This window comes from Macaca thibetana, chromosome 2 (genome assembly GCF_024542745.1).
Source record: "Macaca thibetana thibetana isolate TM-01 chromosome 2, ASM2454274v1, whole genome shotgun sequence".
Taxonomy (NCBI): Eukaryota; Metazoa; Chordata; class Mammalia; order Primates; family Cercopithecidae; genus Macaca; species Macaca thibetana.
Genome location: NC_065579.1, coordinates 148,744,490 through 148,772,445, shown reverse-complemented (window position 1 = coordinate 148,772,445; position 27,956 = coordinate 148,744,490). Strand labels below are relative to the sequence as shown.

Here is a 27,956-nt window from a genome sequence, read left to right as displayed (position 1 = left end):
AAATTCTAAATAAAATCTCAATATATGTATAGTATAAACCTTTTTATGCTTAAACAATATATATTAAGTTATATATAAAACTTTATAACTTATAGAATATATATGATATATAATATATGATTATATATATTATACATATACACACAAGTCCATTTATACACTGGACTTCATTATTCTAGACACTAACTAGAAAAATGTCCAAGGGCTATGGATGGGCAACTCACAGAAAAGAAAATACAAACGGATAACAGACGTGCATAAAGATCAACTTCTCTAGTAGTTAGGAAAATTCTAAATAAAATCTCCATTTGAAGGTATCTTATTCATTAGCAGCTGATGCTCTTCTTCCTCTTTTAAAAGGTTAAGTGCTGTCTTATTTTCTACTGGGGTCTCCTGTTCTGAGCACAGAGGCTGGCACTCACTCTGTAGGTACTTATACAGGCTTAGTGGACAGATGGATGAATGGACAGATGTGTGGGTGAATAGGTAGGTGGGTGAATGGGTGGGTGGATGGACCAATGAACAGATGGACAAACGGATGAGTAGACAGGTAGGTCGGTGGGTGAGTGGCTGGGTTGATGGATGGATGGATGCACAAGATATACTTTGTTTATTTATCAGATGAGGTAAGATTAAAATTTAAAAGGTTGATAATATAAAATACATATTGACAAGTATGTGAGAAAATGGTTCTCTTATACATTGAAGGGGGTCAATATTGGTACAGGAATTTGGGGGGAAACTTTGGCTATAATTTTTCTATATAGCTTATGAATCAGCATTTTCTCCAAAGAAACATTTGCATATGTGTACAAAGCATTCACAGCTGATATTTACTTAGTGATATCTGCCATGCTCAAAGTAATTTTTATTCAGTAAGTCATTAAGAGAAAAGTACAAGTCACAGAATTATGTGTATAAAACTTTTTATGCTTAAACAATACAGAAAACCATATATATTATCTGTAGGCACACACATATATATGGTGAATTCAAAAAGTAGTTTAGAAGAATATTTTCAATGCTAATGAAATTGCTCAAATATTAATGGTAGGGCTAATTATGTAATACTAAGAAAATAGTTTTTAGTCATTTTGGAGGGAAATCTAGAGCTTTGAACTGTTCACACCCTTTGAACTTGTGGGAAGTTATCTTAAGAATTTCATGCACAAAGATACTTTCAATGCAGTATAATCTTTCAAGTAAGTCAAAGGCTAGGAAGACCTCAAGGCCCCGCTCAGTGGCAGGGTTCAGGGAAGTGGGCAGGGCTGGTGCTGAGTGGACTCCCAGGGGACTAGCTCTTAGTGGCTCCCCTTTGGTCACTGCTGCCTCCCCACATTTATAGAACAGAATATGCTGAAGTTCTTAAAAAGTCCAATGAATAAAACTTATTGCACTGCTGATGATTCAGAGTTAATTAAGCTTTTTCAAAATGGAGGAAACAAAATTACATTCATGCTAGGATTGGGACTATATGCCAAGCCAGTGCCTGGCCCTGAGCAGGGCTTCATAAACATATGCTGAGAATCAATTATGTGGAAATGTGCATCCATATGGACAAAGATTTTATGGAAAACAGTAAAGTACAACCAGTGTGACTTGTAGTCGAGGCATTTATTACCTGCCCCTTGCTAGACCTTGTGTTAGAGGCATCCCCAGCATCTCACTCAACTCTGCAGTTCCTCGGCCACAGGGCATGGTGCTAGCCTGTGAGACTTGGCTCAGCTGCAGACAGCAGACATTTAAACACACAACTACAACCAGGGCAGCCGCAGCAGCACGCATAAGGCACCAAAGATGTAAAAGGCAGAAAGAGATACACCTGGTGTCAGGTAGGAACTTACACCTGAGTGGAGCCTTTAAAGAGCTTCAGGGGCAGCTGAACTAGAGGAGAAAGGCCCTTCCCAGGAGAGATACTGAAGGTACATGGCAGGGAGGTGCGAAGGGGTGGGGGCTGGGCAGGAAGCTGGTGAGACAGCGCGGCCAGGCCCACAGTTGGACGAGGGGAGCCAGTGAAGGAGAGGAGGCATAACTGACTTTGGGTTTTAGAAAGGCCACCGGGGTGGCCAGGAGGAGCTGGAGGATTCCTGGCCTGGTAGTGGCTAGAGCAGTGCAGAGGTCTGCCATCATCCAGGCGGGGTGGGGGGGAGGGGAGGGGGGGAGGAGGAGGAGGAGGATGATTCATGCACAACTCGGAGGCAGAAGTCTCAAAGGGACTGCATGCTGAGAAGCAGCTGGGGCGACTTGGTTTCTGGTGTGGTTACTGGGAAGGACCATCCACAAGGCACACCCTGACAGGACAGGGTCATGTCCAGGTGCCAGCCAGATGCCACACTCCGACACGGCGACAACTTCACAACACCCCTGCACAGGTAAGGTGAAGTGACTTGCCTGAGGCCCCTCAGTGGGCTGATTCCCAAAGTGAGCTTTCAACCATCAGACTAGACTGAGTTGGGGACTTTAGCAGAGGTGAGTATGGGCAGAGAAGATAATGAGGCCAGACTTGGCTGTTTTGGGGGTGTCTTGGGGATAGGCAGATGGAGATGCCCTGTAGAGTTAGATGTACTGGTTCTGGAACCCAGGTGAGGGATAAAGTAGGTATCATCCTATTGTGATGGACAGGGGGAGTCAGCCCTGATCAAGGCTATCCAGTGGATAGACGATGGGCTGCCTGATCTCACGGTCCATATTCTCAGTGCTGCTACAGACCACCCCCACCCAGAGATGCCCAGAAGGTTCTAGGATAAAGCTACCTCCATATGCAGCCATAAAAAAGGATGAGTTTGAGTCTTTTGTAGGGACTTGGATGCAGCTGGAATCCATCATTCTTAGCAAACTATCACAAGAACAGAAAACCAAACACCGCATGTTCTCACTCATAGGTGGGAGCTGAACAATGAGATCACTCGGACTCAGGAAGGGGAACATCACACACCGGGGCCTATCATGGGGAGGGGGGAGGGGGGAGGGATTGCATTGGGAGTTATACCTGATGTAAATGACGAGTTGATGGGTGCAGCACAGCAACATGGCACAAGTATACATATGTAACAAACCTGCACGTTATGCACATGTACCCTACAACTTAAAGTATAATAATAATAAATAAATTAAAAAAAAAAAAAAAGCTAAGGACAGGGAAAAAAAAAAAAAAAAAAAAAAAAAAAAAAAAAAAAAGCTACCTCCAGTCTATGTCCAGGTCCAGCCTCTCCTCTTGCCTCTCAGCCAATCTCTTCCTCATCTCCCCCTGCTTTGGGCCTCCTAACTTAGTGACACTCTGTGGCAAGGTCCCAGGAAAAAAGCTTAGCAGAACTGGGACCTGGGAGAAGGATGTGTGAGTGAGAGGAGCATGAAGCAGCTAAGGGGTTAAGATGTCTCTTGCAGGCTGAGAAGGACCAGGCAGAGAGGCAGGAGCAGAGCCAAGGAAGGATTTCCAGGCAGGAAGGATCCACAGATGCCCAGAAAAAGTAAGATCACATGTAAGAGGCAATCACAGGCGGCCTCAGTCAGGGGAACACCTGAGGCCTGGGAAGCACAATTGGAGGAAAGAGAAGCCTGTTAGTACTGTGCAGGCCATGAGACAAAGAAGGAGCAAGTACAGGTGAGTCTTTCAAGAAGTGGGGCTTGGAAAGGAGGGAGTGGGGAAGCTGGAGGGACCCTGGGTCTGCTTCAGGTGGGCTGAGCCTCCAGAAGCTGCGTGAGTGTGGTCTATTGGATATGGGAGGGACAGGTAGCTACCTGTTCTCAAAGTTCAGGCCAGAGTGCAGAGTCAAGAGCTCACTAGGCTTCACCCTTCCCACCTGGGCAAGCCTGGCTGCAGATTCAGAAGAGAGGTCGGACAAGGTGGAGACTCACCTGGATGAGGGCCAGGTTGCTGCTGATGACTCTGTGCTGCTCCTGGGGGTCATCAATTTGTCCAGTGTTGGCCTAGAATGAAGAGAAAAGGACAAAGGTAGGACTGGTAGGCCCAAAGCCAGGTCAACCCTTCCTGGAAAAGGCAGTCTCTCTGGGGAGAAATCAACGAATACCATTTCATCAGCGTCAGAAAAATTACTCTGCTCAGCTTTCCAAACAGCGAACTGGCCTTCTTATATGGGGACTGGGGAGAAACGTTAGGGCACAGACCCCTTTGAGAACTGGATGGGGGTCATGGACCAGTCCTCCATGACCATGCAAGTATATGACTGCACACACACAGCGGTACACACAAGCACACATAGCCACACACAATGCATAGAGGCACACATGCATGCACACACACAGGCATGCATGTTAGCAATTTCAAGGCCATTTCTAGCTCTCAAACTCATGTGCAGACCTCAGTCAAGGCCTCCTACTGTGAAGCCCAGTCTGTGGCCAGGTCCCCCTGCCACCTACAACACCCTCCTCTACCCTGAAGCTAGCCTTATCTCCAATGACCACCAATCCCCTCAATGTCACCTCGGCAAAATCATCCCATTTAAGGAACACATATAAGTCTCTCTTCTCTCAGGATAAAAAAGAGAGATCATAAATACGACTTTCTCCTTTAAAAATGGTTTTTGGCTCCTAACAGCATAACAATTACCAACAAAATTCAAGACATAAATAAGAAAAGTTTTCAAAGCAAATATATTTTCCTAGATTCCTTAAACTCAGTTCATTAAGTTCCTGAACTCCAAGGAGAAAAATATAATAATGCGTCTACTACTAACACTTGATAATTCATTTTCTTTTCACAGAGAAGGGGAGCCTTTTTGTCTTCATGACTGACGTCTGGGACGCGGCACCTGACTGTGGGTAGGCCTTAGTCCACTCTTGTTGAGTAGATATGACACCCACCGCAGGTGTCCCTGTTTGAACAGTAAGGGAAGGAGGCAGGGCAGAGACGCAGCAGAGCCCAGGGCGTGATGAGCACGCATAGCCAATGACTCACCCCCTCTTCTGCTCTGCAGCTGCACCGTGTGTTCACTGGGACCTAAGTGTGCCTGTCTGCTGCTTCAACTCATGTTTTCTATTAATCATCCAGCTCCAACCTGGGTGCTGATCTTATCAGATAAGGGAGTTGTGCTGGCCCATATGATTTCTGAGTATGAGTCAGAAAAGATACTTTCTCAAAATATTTATCATCTATAAAACATCTATAGCCTGTACAGCCCACATGGCAGCCTGGCCCTTGCTATGTATGTGAGCCTGAGTCCATCCCTGGCGTCCAGGAGCACATCACTGAGCGAAGGCTGCAGAAAGCAGGAAGTGAGACCAAGAGGTAAAGCAGTGAGGGCAGGGGGATGAGGAGCTCAGACATCCACAGAGGTGGGAGAGAGAGACATGGGAGGGGAAGAAGTATGGCAAGATGTAGGGTGTAAAGGGATTAAGATTTCAGAGTGTCCAGAGTATTTCAGGGCCAGGATGGCTGAAGTAGACTGAAGGTGGCACTCACTAGAGCTGAGCCGTCCAAAAACTTGGAGGCTTGGGTTTTGGATGAGTCATCCCTGTGACTCAGCCTATGACTCAACTTCCAGGATGGTGGTGGGATTTAGTACAGAGAAGACCACCGAACACTACGTTTCCCAGGACTGTAGGGGACTGACTAAGCTGGTGATGAAGAGGGAAGGAGGTGAGATGGGACGGACAGGAAGCAGCATGCCAGACCAGCAGGAGCCACGGGAGCTGTGGGTTTGGGTGGAGGAACACAGACCACTGCCTAAGAGAAACAATCCTGACGCTTGTCAAAAACAGCAAAGAGGACCTCCTCCAAAACTACTGCCATGAGGGAGAAAGAATGAAGTCAACGCTGAGCACTACAGGGATAACTGAGGGTGAAGAGCCAATGTGCAGGGCAAGGGAGCCAATGAAATTAAGTGTATTCAGTTGGCTATCAAGGATGGGGGGAGCACCGTGATCAGATACCAAGAGTGGAGAAAAGGAGCCTGGCTGGATATCAGGGTAGGGGATTTCCAGTAAACCAGCTTAGCAGGGCTCTTCTCTAGAGCAGAGCCAGCAGGCAAGTGGAGAAGATAGCTCAGAGGAGCCTGACTTGGGTTTGGTCAAGGAAGGAGTGTTTGTCACCACCCACAAGGGGGCTCTCGGGGAGCAGGTCTCCATTAGGTAGGGCCATTTTTCTGCCCTGGAATGGAGGTCCTAGAGTTATCAGGGGAAATAGCTGCAGGCATGGGGCCAGTCTGAATAGAGATGAAGAGTTCAAAGTGAAAACCAGTGGGAGGCAGCAGCATTTATGGAGAGCAACCCAGATTTTCCTCAACAGAAGGGTTTCACAGAGGCCCTTCCTCAATGTGCATTTAGATTTCATTGATTTTTTAAAAAAACTTCTTTGAATCTGACAATTCCAGGCTTCTACAAAAAATCCCACAGGATCCTGTCTCCATTCTAGATTTTCTAAGCCTTTCCTTACTGTCTATGTAGAACAGCCTGCTTTCACCAACTTGGGGTGCCAGCGCCGGGTGTTCTCCATGCATGCCTCGGGCCTGCTCTCCCCTCCACCAGCTCTGGGCCTGCGAGGCTGCCCTGTGAGGATGGCATCAACAAGCTCAACACACCCCACTTGCCCTTTCACTTCTGGTTGGTTCTGGCCAATGGGGAGCCAGAACCACACTGGAGGCCCAACAGTGAGTGAGACGGGTGTGTGACCACTGCACCCTTCCTATGGGGCAGGGGCTGTGATCTTCCACCTAAACCCACAGCTCCAGTGGGTTAGCCTTCACCTACAGCTACACGCACAGCCCCAACCCCACCCGCCAGGATCTGGAAACGGCCTTTCCTCCCTCTGCCCCTTGAGAACTGGAGTGATACTCACTCCCTGTGGGTGTGAGTCCTGGGGTGCTTTGCCGCCTCTTCTTGGTTTCCTGAATGAACCCTTCCTGAAACTCTGCTCACTGCCCACTTGTATGTCCCCTCTCTCCTACCAGGATCCTAACCTATCCAATGACTCATCTCTTCGGAAGGACATTTAGCCCACTCACGTAATTTGTCATTACTTTCTGTATTTTTTTCTAATAACAAAATACACTTACTAGATTAAGACGAAAGATGGAACATCTGTTTTGCTGTCCTCCTTTCCAGATTGGGGTAAGACAATCTTTTAACATTTTATTTGGGAATAATTTTAGACTTTGGAAAAGTTTCAAAGTCAACAGAGAGAGTTCCTACATACCCTGCACCCAACCTCTCCTGATAATACTTACATAACCTGAGATAGTCACGCATATGGTTTGGATGTGTGTCCCCTCCAAATCTCATGTGGAAGTGTGATCCCCAGTGTTGGAGGTAGGATCCGGTGGGAGGTGTCTGGGTCATGGGGACAGATCCCTCATGAATAGCTTGGTGCCCTTCTTGTGGTAATGAGTGAGTTCTCACTGAGTTCACATGACAGCTAATTGTTTAAGAGTCTGGCACCTCCTTCCTCTCTCCTCCCTTTCTTGCCATGTGATGCCTGCTCCCCTTTGCCTCCACCATGAGTGAAAGCTTCCTGGAAGCAGATGCTACCACTATGCTTCTTGTACAGCCTGTAGAGTTTGGAGGGCTCAGAAGAAGACAGGAAAATGAGGGAAAGTTTGGAACTTCTTACAGACTTGTTAAATGGTTTTGGCCAAAATGCTGATAGAGATATGGACAGAGAAGGCCAGGCTGATGAGGTCTCAGATAGAAATGAGAAAGTTATTGGGAACTAGAGAAAAGGTCACCCTTGTTACACCTTAGCATAGAACTTGGCTGCACTGTGCCCATGCTCTAGGGATTTGTGGAAGGTTGAACTTAGGAGTGCTGTCTTAGGGTATCAGGCAGGAGAAATTTCTAAGGAGCAAATTTCTAGAGACATGGTGTGGCTGCTTCTAACAACCTACAAACAGATGTGGGGGCAAATGAGTGACTAAAAGTTGAAACATATTTAAAAGAAAAGCAGAGCATAAAATTTTGAAAAATTTGCAGCCTTGCCTTGTGGTAGAGAAGGAATCAAAGGGGCCTAAAGAGCAACCAGTGGCTAGAGAGAAAAGGGAACCAGTGCTGATAATCAATACAATGGGAAAAAAGCCTTGAGACATTTCAGATTTTTGAGGCAGCCCTTCCCATCACAGGTCCAGTGGCTTAGGAGGAAAGAATGGTTTTGGGGCTAGGGCACCGCTTCCCTGTACAGTCTTGGGACACTGCTTCCAACATCCCTGGCTGTTCCAGCTCCAGCCATGGCTCAAAGGACATCAAGTAAAGCTTCGGGTGCTGCTTCAGAGGATGCAAGCCTTATACCTTGGTGGCTTCCAAGTGGTGTAAAGTCTGTCAGCACATGGAATGCAAGAGTGAAGGAGGTTTGGCTGCTTTCACCTAGATTTTAAAGGATGTATGTGAAAGCCTGGATATCCAGATAGAAGCCTGCCACTGGGGCAGAATCCCCACAGAGAAACCCTAGTAGGGCAGTGCCAAGGGGAAATGTGGGGTTAGAGGCCACCTAAAGCCCCCACTGGGCCAATGCCTAGTGGAGCTTGGAAAGGAGACCACCACCCTCCATACCCTAGAATAGGAGAGCCACTAGCTAGCTTGTACTGTGTGCCCAGAAAAGCCGCAGGCACTCAACTCCCACCATGAAAGCAGCCACAGGGGTAGAGAAGTCCAGAGGCCTTGGGAGCCTACTGTTTGCACCAGTGTGCCCTGAACGCAGGACATGGAGTCAAGGGAGATCATTATGAAGCTTTAAAATGTAATGCCTGTCTGCTGGGCTTCAGACTTGCATGGGGCCTGTTGTTTGTTTCTTTCAGCTGATTTCTGCCTTTTGGAATGAGAATGTTTACCTAATGCCTGTACCACCATTGCATCTTGGGATAGGAGTAAAATCACTCACAAGTGGAAGAAATGTGTTTGGTTTCAGATGAGACACTGGACTTTTGATTGAGTTGATGCTGGAATGAGTTAAGACTTTTGGGGACTACTGGAAAGGGATGATTGCATTCTGTAATGTGAGAATGAGATATTTGAGGGGGCCAGGGGAAGAATGATCTGGTTTGGATATTTGTCCCTTCCAATTCTCATGTTGAAATGTGATCCCCAGTGTTGGAGGTGGGGCTTGGTGGGAGGTGTTTGGGTCATGGGGGTGGATCCTTCATGAATGGCTGGGTGCCCTCCTCATGGTAATGAGTGAGTTCTTGCTCTGAGTTCACATGAGAGCTGATTGAGTCTAGCACCTTCTCCTTCCCTCTCTCTTGCTCCGTCTCTCACCATGTGACACATTGGCTCCCCTTCAGCTTCCACCATAATTGGAAGCTTCCTGAAGCCCTCACCAGAAGCAGATGCTGACACCATGCTTCCTGTACAGCCTGCAGCACTATAAGCCAAATAAACCTCTTTTCTTTATAAATTACCAAGTCTCAGGTATTCCTTTAGAGCAACACAAATGGATGAACATAGTCACCAAACTAAAAATTGAACACTGGTACAACACTAGTAACTAAACTATGGAATGTATTCATATGTTCCCAGTTTTCTCACTAATGTCCTTTTTTATGTTCCAGGAATTAAATCAGGATGGCCCACTGCATTTAGCCACAGCTCCTGAGTCTCACTGTAGAATACAAGTCAGCTATTTTGTAGGATGTCCCTCAATTTGGGTTTGTCTGAGGCTTCCTCATGATTAAACTGAGATTGTGGATTTTGAGGTAGAAGACCAGTGAGGTGAGGAGAATTCACTGTGCACCCTGTCACAGGTGATAGCAAGACTCATCACCAATGCTGCTGACCCAGGTCACTGCCGAGGTGGCATCTGCCAGGTTTCTCCACTGCAAACACTATTTTTTTCCTTCCTATATTCTCAGGTAGAAATGAGTCGTTAGGTCTTGCCCACACTCAAGGAGAAGGAATTAAGCTTTAGCTCCTCTAAGGCAGTATATCCAAGATTTGAGGACATATGTTAAAACAACCAGAGCAATACACACATATTTAAAGGAGATGCTTTGAGGCTATGCAAAGATCCTTCTCTTTAAAGTCCCACACTCTAATAATGTATTAAGGGATCTTACCTGTGGATATGTGTACATACACAGGTTAGCATACATATATACGTTTCCTAATTCAGTGCACTGAGAGGAACTAGAAGTGGTGGCATCCCAGGAGCAACAAGTACACCCACTACCCAGATCTTGTTTGCTAAATTCAGTTCTTCAATAAAAGAGCCAGCTTCCTTAGGAAAATGGCTCATTCTAGGGCCAGGGCAAGGAAAATACAAAGTGTGTACCTGGAGTATTTCACAGTGCCAAAAGGTAAGGGAGTGCCCAAGAGCGGGTGGGGCATGTCAGGAAGCAGGAGCCACCCAAGCTAGAACCATTTCAGCAACAGAATAAATATGAGCGCAGGCTTTTAACCTCAAGAATAAAGTAACTATCCATGCATCTATACACACCATAAATATCTCTCTACATACATATTACAATAAACATGAGTTCACGCTTATTTCCAACCCGAATCCAGCATCACAGGATTCATTCTAGCACTGAGGAGATAGTTTTTAAAATGTAATAGAGCGATGGAAAACAAGAAGAGGTATTTATACTGTAACAGAAATGAAAAGGAATCCCTTAACAATGGAAAGTGATAAATTGGGTTGACAAGAGAATCCATAACTGAAAACTACAGAGGAAAGGCCTATTGCAAAAGGCAGAGGTAGTCCTGGGGATAATGGGAGCAGAAGGGAGCCTGGTGCAGCTGAAAGGGCATTTGCTGCAGAGACCTCTGCAGGAGCTTCAAGGAGGGTTGACCTTTCCCCTGCCTGCTTGGTTTGTGCCAAGAATGAGATGTGGCCACCTGGCCTAGCTCCAAGCAGATGCAGCGAGAGTGATGGGGTCAGAGAGGCGGGGCAGTGCCCCAAGTGGCCGTGACAAGAGGGACACAGAGCCCCCATACCCATGAAAAGAGTTATTGGCACATAGTCTAGGCAACACATTCTGACTGCCCTCCCTCCAATCCTTAGAGACAGCTTCCTCTAACTAAGGGCAGTATTTGCAGATCTACGAGGTAAGTGTAAATCTAAAATAAAATTATGCACAAGCACCTATTCACTAAAGGCAAGCCACAAGGCTCTGAGTTTGAAATTCATCAAAGTCAACCAATGGAAGTACAAAATCTAGGGAAACAGAATCAAAGTATGAAACTGAGTAAGTATCTAGGATAAGTTAACTAAATGAGATGTCAGAGAATGGTCCCTCATAAATAAAAAGATAATTTTTGAGATTCTAGAAAGTACATATTCTATTTCTGAATTTAAAATTAAAAAAAATCTTTTCATTAGATGATTTCAATAGCACAGTGGTTAAAGAGAGAGAGTGATGAGTGAATCAGTGAAAAATTAAATGGAGCAGAAGTATTCTAGCAGAAATGTAGGGAGTATGAAAAAAGAGTTAAGAAACTCAAAAAGGTAGACTCAGAAACTACAATATGTACCCAAATAGGAGTTCCGGGGAGGGGAGGGCGGGGAAATGAATAAGAATGAATATAAAAATACAAAAAAAACCAAAAAGTTTTCTATAGAGCTGAAGACAGATGTCTTTAGATTGAAAAACTCCAAGATACATGTAAGACAATGAGAAAAAGTCTATGCCAGAAACATCATGGTGAAATTCCATAACACAGATGATAAAAGAAAAAAATCTCCAAAAAGTCCAGATAGAAAGATAAATTACCTAAAAAAAATGAGACTCAAAAGGGCACAGGCTTCCATCAGCAACACTGGGCACAAGAAGGTACTGAAGCTATAACTTCAGTACTGCAGGAAAATAATTGTGAACATTGCATTCCCTAGCCAGCCAGGCTGGCATTCAATGGTAAGGAAAAAGTAAAGCATTTTCCAACTCCAAATGTCCAAAGTTGACTTCCAACAAATCTTATCTAAAACAATTAGTAGAGGATGTACTCAATCAAAGCAAAAATAAATTTAAAAGGCAGCTGAGAAAGAGTGGCACCAGCAAGATGGTGAATAGGCACCTCCAGGCCCTTGTTTCCCCACAGACACATCAAATAAGAAACACAGACTGACCAAAATACTTTGAGGCAGCCCAGAAACCAGTTAAGATCTGCAGCAACCAAGAGAAAATCCAACCAAGAAAAAGCCACCCTCAAACCAGTAGGAAATTCCATGGTGTTTCTGCTTGCCCTTGCACCACCCCCTCCTCCACACAGCATGGTGCGGTTGGGAGAAATCACCTAATCCTAGAAAGAAAGAAGGAAAGAAAGGAATAGAACCTGCTGGCTATCCTCTGGCTTGCCTGGGAGCTGCCCAAGTAACTGGTTTCTGTCTCTCTCTCGAGAGCAAATGGAAATGGTGACACTGTTTGCACATTAGGATGAAGGCCACAGAGGTGCCCAACATGTTAGAGCCATGGAGGAAATGTAGACCCATGGGTGCCTAGGGGAAAGAGATTATGGACAGAGGAACACAATACAATGTCAAGGCCCAGAGAAGAAGCGGAGTTGACACTCTGAGGGAAATTAAGACATTTAAAAGCAGCCTTGTATATGGGGGAATTGGAGAGAAAAAGCACATCCACAGGCCCTGGGAGATGCATGCCAGAAAACCCCTAAAAAGACCTTAAGCCTTCATGCTAGACTAATTGGTGAAGATTTTTCCCTGCACAGAGCCAGTCTGCAAAGACTGGGGAGAGAGCTGTTTTGCAAATACTTGATTTTTAATAAAAGATGAGAAAGGATACCCAAAAAAAGTAAAACACAGTCTAGTCATAAAAACAAAAAAAATTGACAGATACTAAAGAAAGTCTTCAAGCTTGCAAAGACTTTAAAACAACTATCTTAAATATGTTCAGTGAGCTAAATGACATATAACTGTAGGAAATTAAAAAAAAAGATATGAACAAGATGAAAATGTCAACAAAGAAATAGAAATCATAAAGAACCAAACAGAAATACTGGAACTGAAAAAAACAATAATTGAATTGAAAAATTCTCTGCAGAGGTTCAACAGCAAACTCTAACAGAGGAATGAGCAAATTTGAAAATAGGTCATTTGAAATTATCAAGTCTGAAGAACAAAAATAAAGAAGATTTAAGAAAAATGAATAAAACTTAAGGAAATTATAGAACACTCCATTGTAATACATACAATTTGGAATTCCAGAAAGGAAAGAGAGAGATAAGTGGGCAGAGAGCTTGTTTGAAGAAACAATGGCCAAAAACTTCCCACATTTGAAAAAAAAAGATATGAATATAGAAATGTAAGGTATATGAATTTTAAGTAGGATAAACTCAAAAATATCAATACTGAGACACATTATAAACAAACTATTTGAAAGTCAAAAACAAAAAGAGAATCTTCAACAGAGGAAAGAGACTCATAACATACAAAAGATCCTCAATAAAATCATCAGTGGATTTCTCAGCAGAAACCTGCAGTCCAGAGGTAATACTATTAATATATTTAAAGTGCTGGATAAAAACACCTGTCAACTGAGAATTCTATATCTGGCAAAACTATTTTACACAAATGAGGGAAAAATTAAGACATTCCTAAATGAAAGCTAAGGGAGTTCATTATTACTAGATCTGCCCTACAAGAAATGGTAAAGAGAGTCCTTTAAGTGGAAATGAAAGAATGCCAGACAGGAACTTGAAGCTAAATGAAAATATAATGTTCTCCAATAAAGGTAAATGCACAAAAAGGTATTAAAAATTGTATTATTTTAAAATTGGTTTGTAAAAATTTTTTATAAGCATTTAAAACACAAAAGCACAAAAGTATAACTTTATTTTAATAGGTACACAATATAAAAAGATAAATATTATGACCTCAATAACAAAGTTCAGAGGCAGAACTGTAAACAGTAGAGTTTTATATGCAATTGAAGTTAAGCTGCTGTCAGTTTAAGGTAGATTGTAATAACTTTAGGATGTTGTATGTAATCCCCATGGTAACTACAAAGAAAACATTTATAAAATATAAACAAAAAGAACTAAGAAGGCAATCAAAACATATCACTGCCAAAAAAAAACAAAAAAACAAAAAAACAAAAAAACAAACCACTACAGAGGAAGGTAATAGGGAAGAAATTAAGAGACCAAAAAAGCTATTAAGACACAGAAAACAAATAAAATGGCAACAGTAAGTCCTTCCCTATCAGTAATTACTTTTAATGTAAATGGATTAAATCCCCTAATCAAAATACAAAGACTGGCAGAATGGATTAAGAACAAAACAAAACAAAAAACAGCATTCAACTATATGTTGTCCATAAGAAATTCACTTTAGATTTAAGGACACATAAAGGTTTATTGTGAAAAGATGGTAAAAGATATTCCATGCAAATAGTAGCAAAAGAGGGCTGGGGTGGCTATGCTAATTTAAGACAAAATGGACTTTAAGTCAAAAACTGTTACAAGATACAAAGAAAGACATTATACAATGACACAAGGATGAAATCATCCCAAAGATAGAACAATTACAAATAGTGAAACATGTTTTACCAAACATCAAAGTTCCCAAAACATATGATGCAAACACTGACAGAACTGAAGAAAGAAACAGAGAGGAGTTCAACAATAGTTGGAGACTTCAATACCACACCATCAATGATGAATACAACAACCAGACAGAAGATCAGTAAGGAAACAGACGGTTTGAATAACACTAGGAATAGACTGGACCTAAAAGACATACAAAACACTCCCAAACAATGGAAGAATACACATTTTTCTCAATGAAATGTGAACATGAAACATTCTCCAAGACAGATCATATGTTAGGCCATGAAACCAGTCTTAATATATTTGAGAAGATTAAAATCATACAGAGTATATTTTCCAATCTCCAGATTGAAGAATCTCCAAAAATGTGGAAATCAAGCAACACACACATGAACAACCAGTGGGTCAAAAAAAAAAAAAAAAAATTCCAAAGTAAATTAGAAAATATCTCGAGACAAATGAAAATGAAAATACAACACATCATAATTTATAAGATGCAGTGAAAGCAGTTTTAAAGGGAAATTTATAGCTGTAAACAATTCCATTAAAAAAAAAGACCTCAAATAAACCACCTGAACTTATACCTTAGGAAACTAAGAAAAGAGCAAACTAAACCCAAAGTTCACAGAAAGAAGGAAATAATAAAGATTATAGCAGGGATAAATAAACTAGAGAATAGAAAGATAACAGAGAAAAATCAATGAAACTAAGAATTGATTAGTTCCTTAAAAAACAAAACAAAACAAAACAAAAAAATAACTCAAAGCCTTTAGCTAAACTGACTAAGAAAAAAAGAAGTCTCAAAAAACTATAATTAAAAATGAAAATGGGACATAACTACTGATTCTACAGAAATAAAAAGGAATACAAGAGAGGAAATTGTATCCAAACACACTAGGCAGCCTAACTGAAATGATATATTCCTAGAGAAACACAATTTACCAGGACTGAATCATGGGGAAACAGAAAATTGGAATATGCTGAAAACTAAGAAAACTAAATCAGTAATTAAGACCTCCCAACAAAGAAAACCCAGGACCAGAAGGCTTCACTAGTGACTTCTACCAAACATTTAAAGAAAAATTAACACCAATCCTCCATAAACTGTCCCAGAAAATTGAAGAGGGAGAAATACTTTCAAATTCATCCTATGAGAACAGTGTTACCCTAATACCAAAGCCAGACAAAGACACTAAAAGAAAAATCTACAGGCCAATATCTGCTGAATATTGATGCAAAAATCTTCAAAGAATACTAATAAACTGAATACAACAGTATATTTAAAAGGATTATGCACCATGACCAAGTGGGTTTGTTCCTGGAGTACAAGATAGTTCCACATAGAAAAATCAATCAATCCATGTTAACAGAATCAATGGGGGAAAAAAAACCACATGATGAACAAAGCATCTGACAAAATTCAACATCTTTCCATGATTTAAAAAACACACCCAAGAAACTAGAAATAAAAGGAAACTACTTCAACATAATAAAGATTATATGTGAAAATCCCACAGTAAACATCACTCTTAATGGTGGCAGACAAACTTTTGCTCCAAGATCAGGAACAGGACAAGGATGCCTGCTTTCACTACTTCTATTTAACACACTACTAAAAGTTCTGGCCAAAGAAATTAGGCAAGAAATAAAAAAAAGTAAAAGGTATAAGAACTGGAAAAGAAGAAGTAATATTACCTCTGTTTGCAGATAATGTAATCTTGTATGTTGAAAACTCTAAAGATTACACACACACACACAAATTTTTATAATAAATGAATTCAGCAAAGATGAAGGATACAAAATCAACAAACAAAAATCAGTTGTGTTTCTATATAACAATGAATAATTCAAAAAAGAATTAAAAAACACCACCATTTATAATAGCATCAAAAGGGATAAAACACTTAGGAATTAACTTAACCAAGAAGGCAAAAGACTAGTACATTAAAAACCACAAAGTGTTTCCGAAGAAATTCAAGTAGACACAAATAAATGAAAAGACATGCCAAATCCATGGACTGGAAGACTTAATATTGTTAAGATGTCAATACTAGGCTGGGCACGGTGGCTCATGCCTGTAATCCCAGCACTTTGGGAGGTTGAGGCAGGTGGATCACTTGAGGTCAGGAGTTCAAGACCAGCCTGGCCAACATGGTGAAACCCCGACTCTATTAAAAATACAAAAATTAGCCAGGCATGGTGGCAGGTGCCTGTAATCCCAGCTACTTGGGAGGCTAAGGCAGGAGAATTGTTTGAATCTGGGAGGTGGAGGTTGCAGTGAGCTGAGATCGCGTGACTGTACTCCAGCCTGGGCGATGGAGCGAAACTCCATCTCAAAAAAAAAAAAAAAAAAAAAAAAAAAAGAAAAAGAAAGATGTCAATACTAGCTGAAGAATCTACAAATTTAATACAATCTCATCAAAACCTAAACATTAAAATATTTAAGCAAAAAAACTAAATGCTGGCCAGCACAGTGACTCACGCCTGTAATCCCAGCACTTTGGGAGGCCAAAGTGGGCAAACAGCTTGAGCTCAGGAGTTTGAGACCAGCCTGGGCAACATAGTGAAATCCTGTCTCTACAAAAAATACAAAAATTAGCTGGGTGCAGTGGTTCATGCCTGTGGTCCCAGCAACTCAGGAGGCTGAGGTAGGAAGATCACCTGAGCCTGGGAGGCAGAGGGTACAGTAAGCCATGTTCATGCCACTGCACTCCAGCCTGGGTGACCCTGTCTCAAAACAAACAAACAAACAAGAACTAAATGCTGTATTTTGATGAAATAGAAAAATACATTCATAAATTCCTATGGAATTTAAGGGACCCTGAATAGCCCAAACAATCTCAAGAAAGAACAAGGTTGGAGGTCTCATACTTCATGACTTCAAAACTTATTACAAAACTACAGTAATCTGAATGGTGTGGTATAAAAACAGGCATAGAGATCAATGGAATAAAATATCCTGGAAATAAACCCTCAAATATATGGTCAAATGACAAGGGTGCCATGGACATTCAATGGGAAAAGGACAGTCTTCAAAAAAATGGAGCTGGGAAAACCAAATATCCACATGCAAAAGAATGAAGTTGGATGCTTATGTTACACCATGTACAAAAATAAACTCGAAATGAATCAAAGACCTAAACAAGAATTCAAACTACAAAAGTAATCAAAAGAAAACATAGGCAAAAAGTTTCAAGGCATTAGACTTGGCAATGATTTCTTGGATATGACACTAAAAGCACAGGTGACAAAAGCAAAAATAGATGAACTACATGAAAATTAAAAACTTCTGTGCATTAAAGGACATAACGCAAAAAGGTATCCTACAGAACTGGAGAAAATATTTGCCAAGCATATACTGATAAGAGATTAATATTCAGAATATATGAGGAACTACAACTCAACAACAGAACCAAGAAAACTAATTAAAAACTGAGTAAAGGACTTGAATAGACAGTTTTCCAAAGAAGACGTACAAATGGCCAATAAGCACATTCATGCTCACCATCACTAGTTATTAGAAAAATTTGTATTAATTTTATAAGCTAAAAGAAAGAGAATTGATAACTTTACAACATTGACTTTTGCCATTCAGGAACTTCACCTCTCTCCAAATTTTTATTTCTCTTTATAAAGCTTTGTAGTTTATTTGTATAGGTTTTGCGCATTGTGTTTTGAGGATTATTCTGAAACTATTTAAAAACTGGTTAATAGTTTGAAGGGAATCTCTTTTTAAATTATACTTTATAAACAACTATTTCCAGAGTGAACAGGAGTATATAGAGACAAGTTTATGTATGTTAATGTATATATTTTATTTCATTTAGATGTTTTGAAACTGGCCCACTTTACTGTTTGTTTTACAGTTTTCTAAGTGATTTGCTTAGATTTTCCAAGAAGGTAAGCATATCACTAATAACATAAGTTTTTGTCTTCCTTTCCAATATTTAAGACTCTTATTTTCTTTTCCTAGTTTATTATACTAGCCAGAATACACAGAACAACATAAATAAAATATTCTTCTGTTTCAAGTTGCACTAAGAGTATCTTTGTAAGTCACATATGGGAGTTGAAGGCAAAACTAATAGATGGAGATTGAAGGTAGATCAGAGGGTCCGGTATGGAGTAGGGGAGTGGGCTGCAACAGTGACAAGAACTTCCCAGGGAGATGGAGATGTTCTGTGTCTCAACTAGAGTCATAGCTACAAAGGTGTATGTATTCATCAAAAGTCATTGACCTGCACACTTAAACCCTCTGTTTTTATTGTTATCAATTTATACCTTAAGACTGATTTTTTTGAAAAAATAACAAAGTAAAACCTTTGAGTTTTAAACTTTTTGAGGCCGGGCGCGGTGGCTCACACCTGTAATCCCAGGACTTTGGGAGGCCGAGGCGGGCGGATCATGAGGTCAGGAGATCGAGACCATCCTGGCTAACACGGTGAAACGCCGTCTCTACTAAAAATACAAAAAATTAGCCAGGCGAGGTGGCGGGCGCCTGTAGTCCCAGCTATTCGGGAGGCTGAGACAGGAGAATGGCATGAACCCAGGAGGCGGAGCTTGCAGTGAGCCGAGATTGCACCACTGCACTCCAGCCTGGGCGATGAGCAAGACACAGTTTTGCTGTGTCACCCAGGCCGGAGTCCAGTGGCATGATCTTGGCTCACTGCATCCCCTGCCTCCTGGGATCTCAAAAAAAAAAAAAAAAAAAAGAAGTAAAACCTTTGAAGGTTCTACTGTGATAATAATGTGTCTATTCTCCTTTGAGACTGTTGTAATGAATTACATTAATATGGCCAGGCACGGTGGCTCACGCCTGTAATCCCAGCACTTTGGGAGGCCCAGGCAGGTGGATCATGAGGTCAGGAGTTCAAGAATTACATTAATAGTTCTTTCTTCCTCTCGTGTTTTACGTATTTTAAGAGAATTAAAACACTAAGATATGATCATTGTAGAGAAGTGTTTAAAATGCAGTTACGGGCTGGGCACAGTGACTCATGCGTATAATCCCGGCAGTTTGGGAGGTCACTTGAGGTCAGGAGTTCAAGACCAACCTGACCAACATGGTGAAACCATGCCTCTGCTAAAAATACAAAAATTGGCCGGGTGTGCTGGCACACACCTGTAATCCAGCTACTCAGGAGGCTTAGGCATGAGAATCACTTGAGCCCAGGAGGCAGGGGATGCAGTGAGCCAAGATCATGCCACTGGACTCCGGCCTGGGTGACACAGCAAAACTGCCTCAAAAAAAAAAAAAAATGCAGTTAAGTACTATGAAACAAACACCTGAAATGCCTCCATGGCGGAGATTACTATCAATATTTTTTTCCCTCCCAAACACTGACCAAAACAATTGTGCACACATATATGCATGTATACACACGAGTTGTGTGTGCATGTGTGTGCCTGCATCATGTTACCAGCTGCTCAGACATTTCCACATCCCACAAGGCTCCACATGGCCCCATGTGTTAGTTTCCTCTTGCTGTTATAACAAACTTAGTGGCTTAAAACAAAAGAAATCCATCCTCTTACCGTTCTGGAGGACAGGAGTCTGAAATGAGTCTTATGGGGCCAAAATCAAAACCTCACTCTCTCTGGAAGCTCTAGGGGAGAATCTGTCTCCTTGTCTTTCCCAGCACAGAGAGCTCCATCTCTTGGCTCACGGCACTTCCTCCGTCATCAAAGCCAGGAGCACAGCATCTTTCCTCTTGTATGCTGCTTCCACCACATGGCCTTTTCTCCTGTCTGAAATGTCTCTCTGTTCCCCTCTATAAGGACCCCTGTGGTTACACTGGGTCTATATGGATAATCCACGACAATCTCCCATCCCAAGGGGCTTCTCTTAGTCACTTCTGCAAAGGCCTCTTCCCTATAAGTTAACATCCACGGGTTCCAAGACCAGGACCTGGTTATCTTCAGGGCCACTGTTGGGCCACTCACACCTCACCTATCTCTTCAGCCTCATGTTCGGCAGCCCCCTGCCCCCACCCCATCTGCCCTCTGCTCTCTAGCTATGTTGCTGTCCTCTCAGTTCCTTGAACACACCACAACCTCCTCTTGCCACAGTCTTTGTCACCTACAGGATATCACATGGGCATCAGAGAAAGGGAGAAACCATTCTGTGTAGTAGAAGGGAAAAAGCTTCAGTCTCCTGGGATAGCTGGGAAGGTGTGAGAAGAGCTGGCAAAGCTAGAAACTGTGTTGGTTCAAGTGCCCAGAGAAGACACCGCCAGTGATCAAGCATTCAGGGAGCCATTCTGGGGAGTAGAAGCCACTGAGGAAGGTTAACCTGGGTGACAAACCCTTCCTGTCTCCTCCATGGAACCCTCCATCAGGTCTGCATTGCTTGTCGTGTCTTCTGCGTGAATGTGTGATGGGGTGGATGTGGGTGGGAGGGCGGTGTGCAGACTCGGGGCACATGGCACCCACTGACATTTAGGTCAAAGGAGGAACAGGGGCATGCAGGGTTGTGCACATCCCTCAGTCATCCAGTTTGGTAGTGGAAAGCCAGGGTGCTGGGCTGGGAGAGGGACCAGGGACAGCATCATGAGGTAACAAAACCCAGAAATATCCATTGTTTTGGCGAATCCAACCCACCGCCCACGAGCCAGGGGATACCAGGTGGTAGGGACGCGCCTGCCCCACGTTGTGGCCGCCTCGAATGTCCAAGTGTCCACTTACAGCTGTGGAGAGTCTGGATGCCAGTGTCATCTCCAGGTTCCCCTTCAAGCCCACCAGGGGCGGCACCAACGTCAAAAGGTCTTTCACCTCCACAAACACAGGCCAGTGCTGGTAGGGAAAGAGTAAGGAGATAAGCCAAACACACACGTCAGCAAATCTCTGGAAATTTCTTGAGAGAACCTTCAGCAAGTCACTTTTCACTCCCTATAAAATGATCAAATAGGACTAAGGTGTTTCTTAAATGGCTTTAAACTAAACAGAAATAAATGAAGCTGTGAAAACCTTTTTAGTGCCGTTCACTGAATCAGCATCAGTGGCCGTGAGCACACTGCGGGCCGGGCCAGGCTGGAGGCCAGCGGGTGGCAGCCCTGCTGCATGTGCTCTGCACTGTGTTCTGCAGAGGCACGCACGGTCCCGGACAAGAACGTTGGGGAATTTCTCATGAACGGGGAGGCCCACAAACACCTGCAAGATGGCCAGGCTGAGGAAGGGCCCTGCCTCTACTGGGGATCCAGGATCTTCACACAGGCCATGCAGGCCCTGCCTCCCTCTGCCCCCAGGTCCAGGGACTGCGTGCAAGCTGCTACTGAGCACCCTGTGGGGCTCAGGGTTTTTAAAAACATAGAATATGCCTCTATTCCATTAAATGTAGAAAAATCAATAACTTCAAAGACAGATGAAAGGGATTCATGCTTCAAGGAAAATGGAAGAGAAAACACTTATTGGTAGAGGTGAAAACAATTCTTAACTGTTTAACGTGCAATTAGATGTTCCCCTAAATCAGTTTTAATGCCCCATCTGATCCTACTGATTTATTTTGCCTGTCTGGCTGCTGCAGAGATCTTTGACGCCTAACACTAGAAGCTTCTCCTGGTTTTGGAATTCTAGACCTGGAAACAAATCCCTGCTTTGTCATCAAGGAGAAAGGTGGCCTGGGATCTAGGCCCTGTCCCTCCCCTACAAGGCAAGAGCTGTGTAAAGATGTGCAAACCCACTCAGCCTCTAGGGACTTGGACAATCGTCCACAAGCTGCCCAGCAACAGGCTTGACCAGGCGTGAAGGTGAAGAGATCAGGCCAGAGGCCCTTTAAGACTCCTTTCTGCTCTCACACCAAGGAAGATGAGCACTGTTTAGTTTCTTCCTGTACCTTATCTACCGGGCCGTGGAATTCAGAATCCAGTTCCAGCTCTGGTGGAGTCCTGAGTTTGCCCTCTCTTAAAACTTGAGAAGAAAACAACGCCACCAGGCAAGGTGTCCTCCCATGCCTCACAGTCTCCTGGTGGCATCTGGCCACAGCTCTGTGCAGTTGTCCTCTCAGCCTGCACACCCCTCCACCCACCATAGGGTGGGCCTCTGTCCTCAGCAGGGGAACCAAGACCATCACGTACTCCCCAGCTGGCCTTCGGGCACCACCACCCACACTCTCCCTAGCCCCCTGTGGAGCCCAGTGTGGTCATGGGCACTCTCTCTGCCTATACCCAAGACCCGGCACCCACCAACCCCAGTCACAGCAAACCCCTCCTTTCAGCCTGCCCCACCCAGCAGCCTTCCTCCTGCTCTCCCAGCACTACTACCTTTGAACAAATGCCTGTCCTCACCCATCACCCTCAGTGCTGCAGCCCTATGGCTCTCACTGTCTCCCTAAAGGAAGTGAGGACACCTTTGAGGCGTGAGAGGACACCTTGCCTGGTGGCCTCCTGATGGGTAAACCCCATCTGCTGCTCTCCCTGCAGGGTGGCACTGTCCCCCGGCCCCCGCACGGACAAAGCACCTGCTGACAGGCACAGCTCTGCACCCTCTCCCCTGGCCTCTGAGCCTCCAGCCCCCAGTCCTGTGCCCACCTCACTATCCACCCAGTCTCGGCCCCTCTTCCTCCTCCTGACCCTGTTAATACTGACCTTCCTTCCTGCTCTCTCTTCAGTTCTCCTTTCTCCCCACACCCTCTCCCTTCTGCAGCTTCCACTGCCCACCCAGCACTATCTTCCAGCAGCCACCCCACCTGCTCCGTGTTCCCGGGGCTTTCAGCAGGAAGCCTAGGCGGGAGATGGGGTGGAAGCTGAACCCTGATGCACGGTGGTCCCATCCTCCTTGCCAGTGGTTGCTATGACTCTGGTCAAGTGAGATCTGAGAAGTCCTGTTTGGTCACATTGGGTATCACACAACTGTAATGGGACCAAAGTCTACGGACACTGGCTGAACTGTGTCCCCCAAAATTCATATGGTGAAGTCCTCATGCCTAGTACCAAAACATAACTGTATTTACAGAGACTGTCTTTAATGAGATAATTAAGTTGAAACGCAGTCATGAGGGTGGGTCCTAGCCCAGTATGAGTGGCATCCTCATTAGAGGAGGAAATTTGGACCTAGACACGTACAGAGGGGAGACCATGTGAAGACACAGGGCCATCTGCAAAGCTCGAAAACCAACCTTGCCAACACTTTCATCTCAGACTTCTGGCCTCTGGAATTGTGGAAAAAAATCAGTTTCTGTTGTTTAAGCTACCTGCTCTGTGGTATTTTTTTATGGTAGTCCTAGCAAACTAATACAAATGTAAAGTGAAAAAATGCTGGGTGACACAGTTAATCCAGTAATTAACCAATTCTGTCCTATCTCTAGACTTCTTTACAGAGATAATAAGTGTCTTTATTTTTAAAGTCCCTTTGAGTTAGGTTTCCTGTTACCTGTAGCCAACAGCAAATACACTGACTGACACCCTGGGCTTGCGCAGGTGCCCCCCAATGTCTATGGCTCAGAAGTCTCTGTGAGCATAAGATCTGCCCATCCAACTCTGGTTGAACACCCCACAAGCACCTCAAATCCCAAATCTCCAAACTTCTCCTCGCCACCTGTGTCCTTCCTGCTCTGCCAGCCAGGATTCAACGCCTTCTTTTCTCCAATCTGACATTCAAGTCTTCACAAGTTTTAAATTCTGCCACCGCCCTCTCCAGCAACACTTTAAAGATGCCTATATCAGTCACTGGCGAGGCTGAAATCATCAGAAATAATGATTCTTGCACTCTAGGGGCTCTGAACTCTGCCCACAGTCCCCCAGCTCTTCCCTGCTCCTCCAGCCTCACCCTCGGGGTCATCTTTGACACCACTGCCTGGGGTGAGTTTTGTGGCACAAGTATGACCCCATCACTCAGCCACCTGTAACCCTTCACTGCCAACTCCTCTCCTGAGTATACATAACACATAAGTCCTATGAACCCCAAAGACACACAAGCACATGATAAGAACAGACAATGCAAACCCACAGCGCTGGAGTCAGAGGTGGGGCTGAGACGGCTGAGCAGAGGACTCTGCTGGGGCTCTGCTGAGGATGCCCCAGGTGGGGCTGCGACAGCCCCTGTACCTTGAGGTGGTCCATGCAGACGCACACAGGAATTGTGTGTGCTCTCCTGCGTGTCTATGCTACCCTTCAATAAAACCAGCAAGACACTCGTTTTAACATAAAGCAAACACCTGCTGCACTCAGTGCACAGCACACCCTCTGAGCAGAGCAGACAGAGCTCCTCATTCCTGCCCAGCGTCCCTTTCCCCATGACAGCAGCCACCCCGTCCCTCACTCTCCACAAATGCACACTATCGTTCGCCCATATCTTTGCACATAAATCCTTCAGCTTGGAATGTTCACGTCTTTTCAGGGCATCCTGGAAATTGCTACATTACCTTTAAAGTCCAAATCAAATTGTCCTGCTCCTCTGCAGATCCCCTGACCTCTAAGAAGAATGACTGCTCCCTCTTCCTTCAAGGCAAACACCTGCTTGTGGCCTCCACTCCCTGCCCAGCCCTCCGGAATGCCTGACAGTCTCTCTCCCCAGCATCAATTGGGTGGTCTCAGGGAAGAAGCGATAAGCACAGCTCTAGGGTGAGGCTACTGGGGGAAGAAGTGGGTATTCAGGTTGCAAGCCCACAGAAACACAGGCTTTCTAATGGGGGGCTGGCCAGGATGCAAAAGGCCACCCTAGTCCCAAAAGGGGATGAGTGTCCCATCAACTGAGATGAGCAAGCAGAAGCTGCCTGGGAGGTATCGTGAGCTCACATTAGGAGCCTGGGTGGCCTGGTGGGTACAGGCTGCCCCTCTCCAACTTGGAGCTGGGACACAGACAGACGCTGAGTCGCCATAAGGAAGGAGGTGCTGCGTACACTCAGGAACATGAAACACTATTTGGGGTGTCCTCGTGGGTTGAAATTTTAAATTTACATTTACAGATTAAAAAGCAAAACTGCGGGCCAGGCACGATGGCTCACGCCTGTAATCCCAGCACTTTGGGAGGTTGAGGTGGGTGGATCACGAGGTCAGGAGTTCGAGACCAGCCTGGCCAACATGGTGACACCCCATCTCTACTAAAAATCCAAAAAAAATTAGCTGGGCATGGTGGTGGGCGCCTGTAATCCCAGCTACTTGGGAACTGAGGCAGGAGAATCACCTGAACCCAGGAGGCAGAGGTTGCAGTGAGCCGAGATTGCGCCATTGCATTCCAGCTTGGGCGACAGGGCAAGACTCCATCTCAAAAAAAAAAATAAAAAAAAAAAAAAGCAAAACTGCACAGTATAAACCATATATGTATATGTTTATATGTACATAGAAAATTGTCTTGAAAGGTCCACAGCAGCGGTGATAGAGATGAGGGGACAGCCTGCCTCCATTGCTTGGGCATATTTTCTAATTTTTCTAAACTGACTCTACGAAATGCTTCAGCTGACAGATAGCACAAACCTCTCAATGATTCCAACACGCTGCCTGAACCAAGCTAGGGGAGACACAGATTGTGATGAGCGAATCTCCCTCAGCACATGCCTCCACTGCAGGGAGACCGCCGTGGCCCTCCCCGCTGCACCCTCGGGCTCCAAACCTTGTCCTTTTTCACCAGGGGCCACACCAGGATGCTGAGGGCTGGGCATGCCGCAGCTCTGCCTGCAGCGGTCATGCCCCCACCCTACAGGGACCACAGCACACAGACTCAGTGATCTGGTCCTCACAATTCTGTGAGGTTGGGGCTTTCATTATCCCCATTTTACAGATGGGGAAATCAAGGCAGAACAGTGTGACTAAAAATCCCCTCCACTGGTGAGTGGCAGACTCTGCCTCGTGAACCCACATGCACTGGGAGGAAGGTGGTTTGAGCTCCTTGGGCTGAGGAGGCACACGTAGGCTAAGGTTCTAACAAACCTCCATCATTCTGCGAATCTCCAACGCTGAGGTCTCAGTGTTGGAGGTCCCTCCTGACAGCCTCACTGACACCCGGGACACCCAAGCGGCAAGGGCAGGTTCAGGGCTGCTGTCCCACTCTGGAGGCCCCTTATGAATCCAGCCTGCCCTGTCTGTGGTGCCAGGAGACCCGGTCAGTGTGTCTCCCACCCCTGATCGCCCAGACACCCAGTACGCACTTGAACGGTGTTCATCACCAGGCCGGCCGCCATCATGCACAAGCCGGACAGCAGAATGGGCACCACGACCTGGCACATGATGGTGAAGAAAGACTCAGGCAAGACCCCATGTGGGGACCGGGTGAACTCACAGCTGAAGCCTCGCAGCTTCTTGCCCCGAAAGCAAAACTCCAGATTCAGCTGGGTGACCACCATGGCCAGGCAATGCAACACGATCCCAGGAGCACGAAGTCGGAGCCGGGGGTGCTCCAGTCCTCTCCTCCTGGCCCACACCAGGACGCTGTTCCCAAGAAGTTCACACTAACAGAAGCTTCCCAGTCACCAGGTGCTGTGCGCCTGCAGAAAGCTCCCCAACAGCCCCTTGGCCGAGGGCCAGCACAGATGAGTGAGGAACAAAGGCCAGTGTGACTCAGGGCCTCATTACGGAGACTCTGCCAGGCCCTGCTGTCCCTCTCTGAAGGTCAGGCTCTCCTCAGACAGTGGCTGTGTGTCCGCCGGGACCTCCCTCTGCTGGCCTGCCATGGAGGCTCATGGTCCCTTCGCACCGCCCTTGACAGCAATCAGCAGCCCAGCAGGCCGGTCCATACTGGCTTGGGCTGGACAGAGCTGGAGTGTACGTGGGGCCTGGCCTTGGTGAGTGCCCACACAGAGGTCTGCTGCCACCTCGCCCTGTACAAGTGTCCTGGGCTGTTCCCCTCCTGGCAGAGGAGGCCTGGGGAGATATCAGCACAGAGGGACTGCCTCCTCGGGCCAGCTCTACAGACCTCAAGTTTTATTCCTCAAGGCCAGTCTGTGGATCTCCGAGCAGAAAGCCACGCCCTGGGTCATCTCGAGTTGTGTCCAGCCAGGGGGTTCATGGCCACAGGAAGCTGTGTTCACAGAAAAAAACGCAGTCCTATTCTCCCTCCATGGCCTGGAAGACTCATAAAAATGCTTCCAAAGTGACCTCACTTTCTTCAGCTACAAAGGTGAGACTGGCCCTGCTGACCCCACCTCACACAGAGAAGGAGAAGGGGCTGGGAAGCCACCTGACTCCTGGGGTTCTGTTGTTGGGTGTGTCCTCTGTGCATTCCACAGGCACCAGGAACAGAATGTTCAGGCCTGAGGGCAGGCTGGGGCAGGCAGAAGCCCGAAGCTGGGGGTCAGACTCACATCGGCTGAACCCAGGGCTGCGGTCAGGTCTAGGCCTCACTTCCACTCCCATCCCTAAACTGTCACCCTAGTGGGCACCTTATCTGGTTCTCCCGTCGGAAAGCCTGTCCCGGACTCACGTGCGGACCCCAGCCTGGAGTCCACTGCCCTCCCCAGTGTGGATCCTACTGGCCTCCCTGCAACCGAACTCCAGATGAATTTCTCCAGCACCTGTTCCCCTCGTGCCCCCAATATTCCTTGCACTGCGTCTTTGCGCACACCCTTCATTTAGTCATTCATTCAA

At 45.1% G+C, this 27,956-nt stretch overlaps 1 protein-coding gene across 9 annotated transcripts in view; it reads right to left on the bottom strand.

Annotated features, from left to right (window-relative positions):
• The window catches only part of SLC41A3 (solute carrier family 41 member 3), a 78,635-nt gene that overhangs the window by 24,428 nt on the left and 26,251 nt on the right, over positions 1-27,956 (bottom strand). For 8 of the 9 annotated variants that reach the window (XM_050781705.1, XM_050781707.1, XM_050781710.1 and 5 more), the window contains exons 3-4: positions 21,127-21,234; positions 3,856-3,927 (exon numbers count right to left, since the gene is read on the bottom strand). In XM_050781705.1, coding sequence (XP_050637662.1) covers positions 3,856-3,927; positions 21,127-21,234 — 180 coding nt within the window. Of the gene's footprint in view, positions 1-3,855; positions 3,928-21,126; positions 21,235-26,521; positions 27,527-27,956 lie in introns of those variants that run through there. The other variant, XM_050781714.1, reaches the window with a different exon arrangement.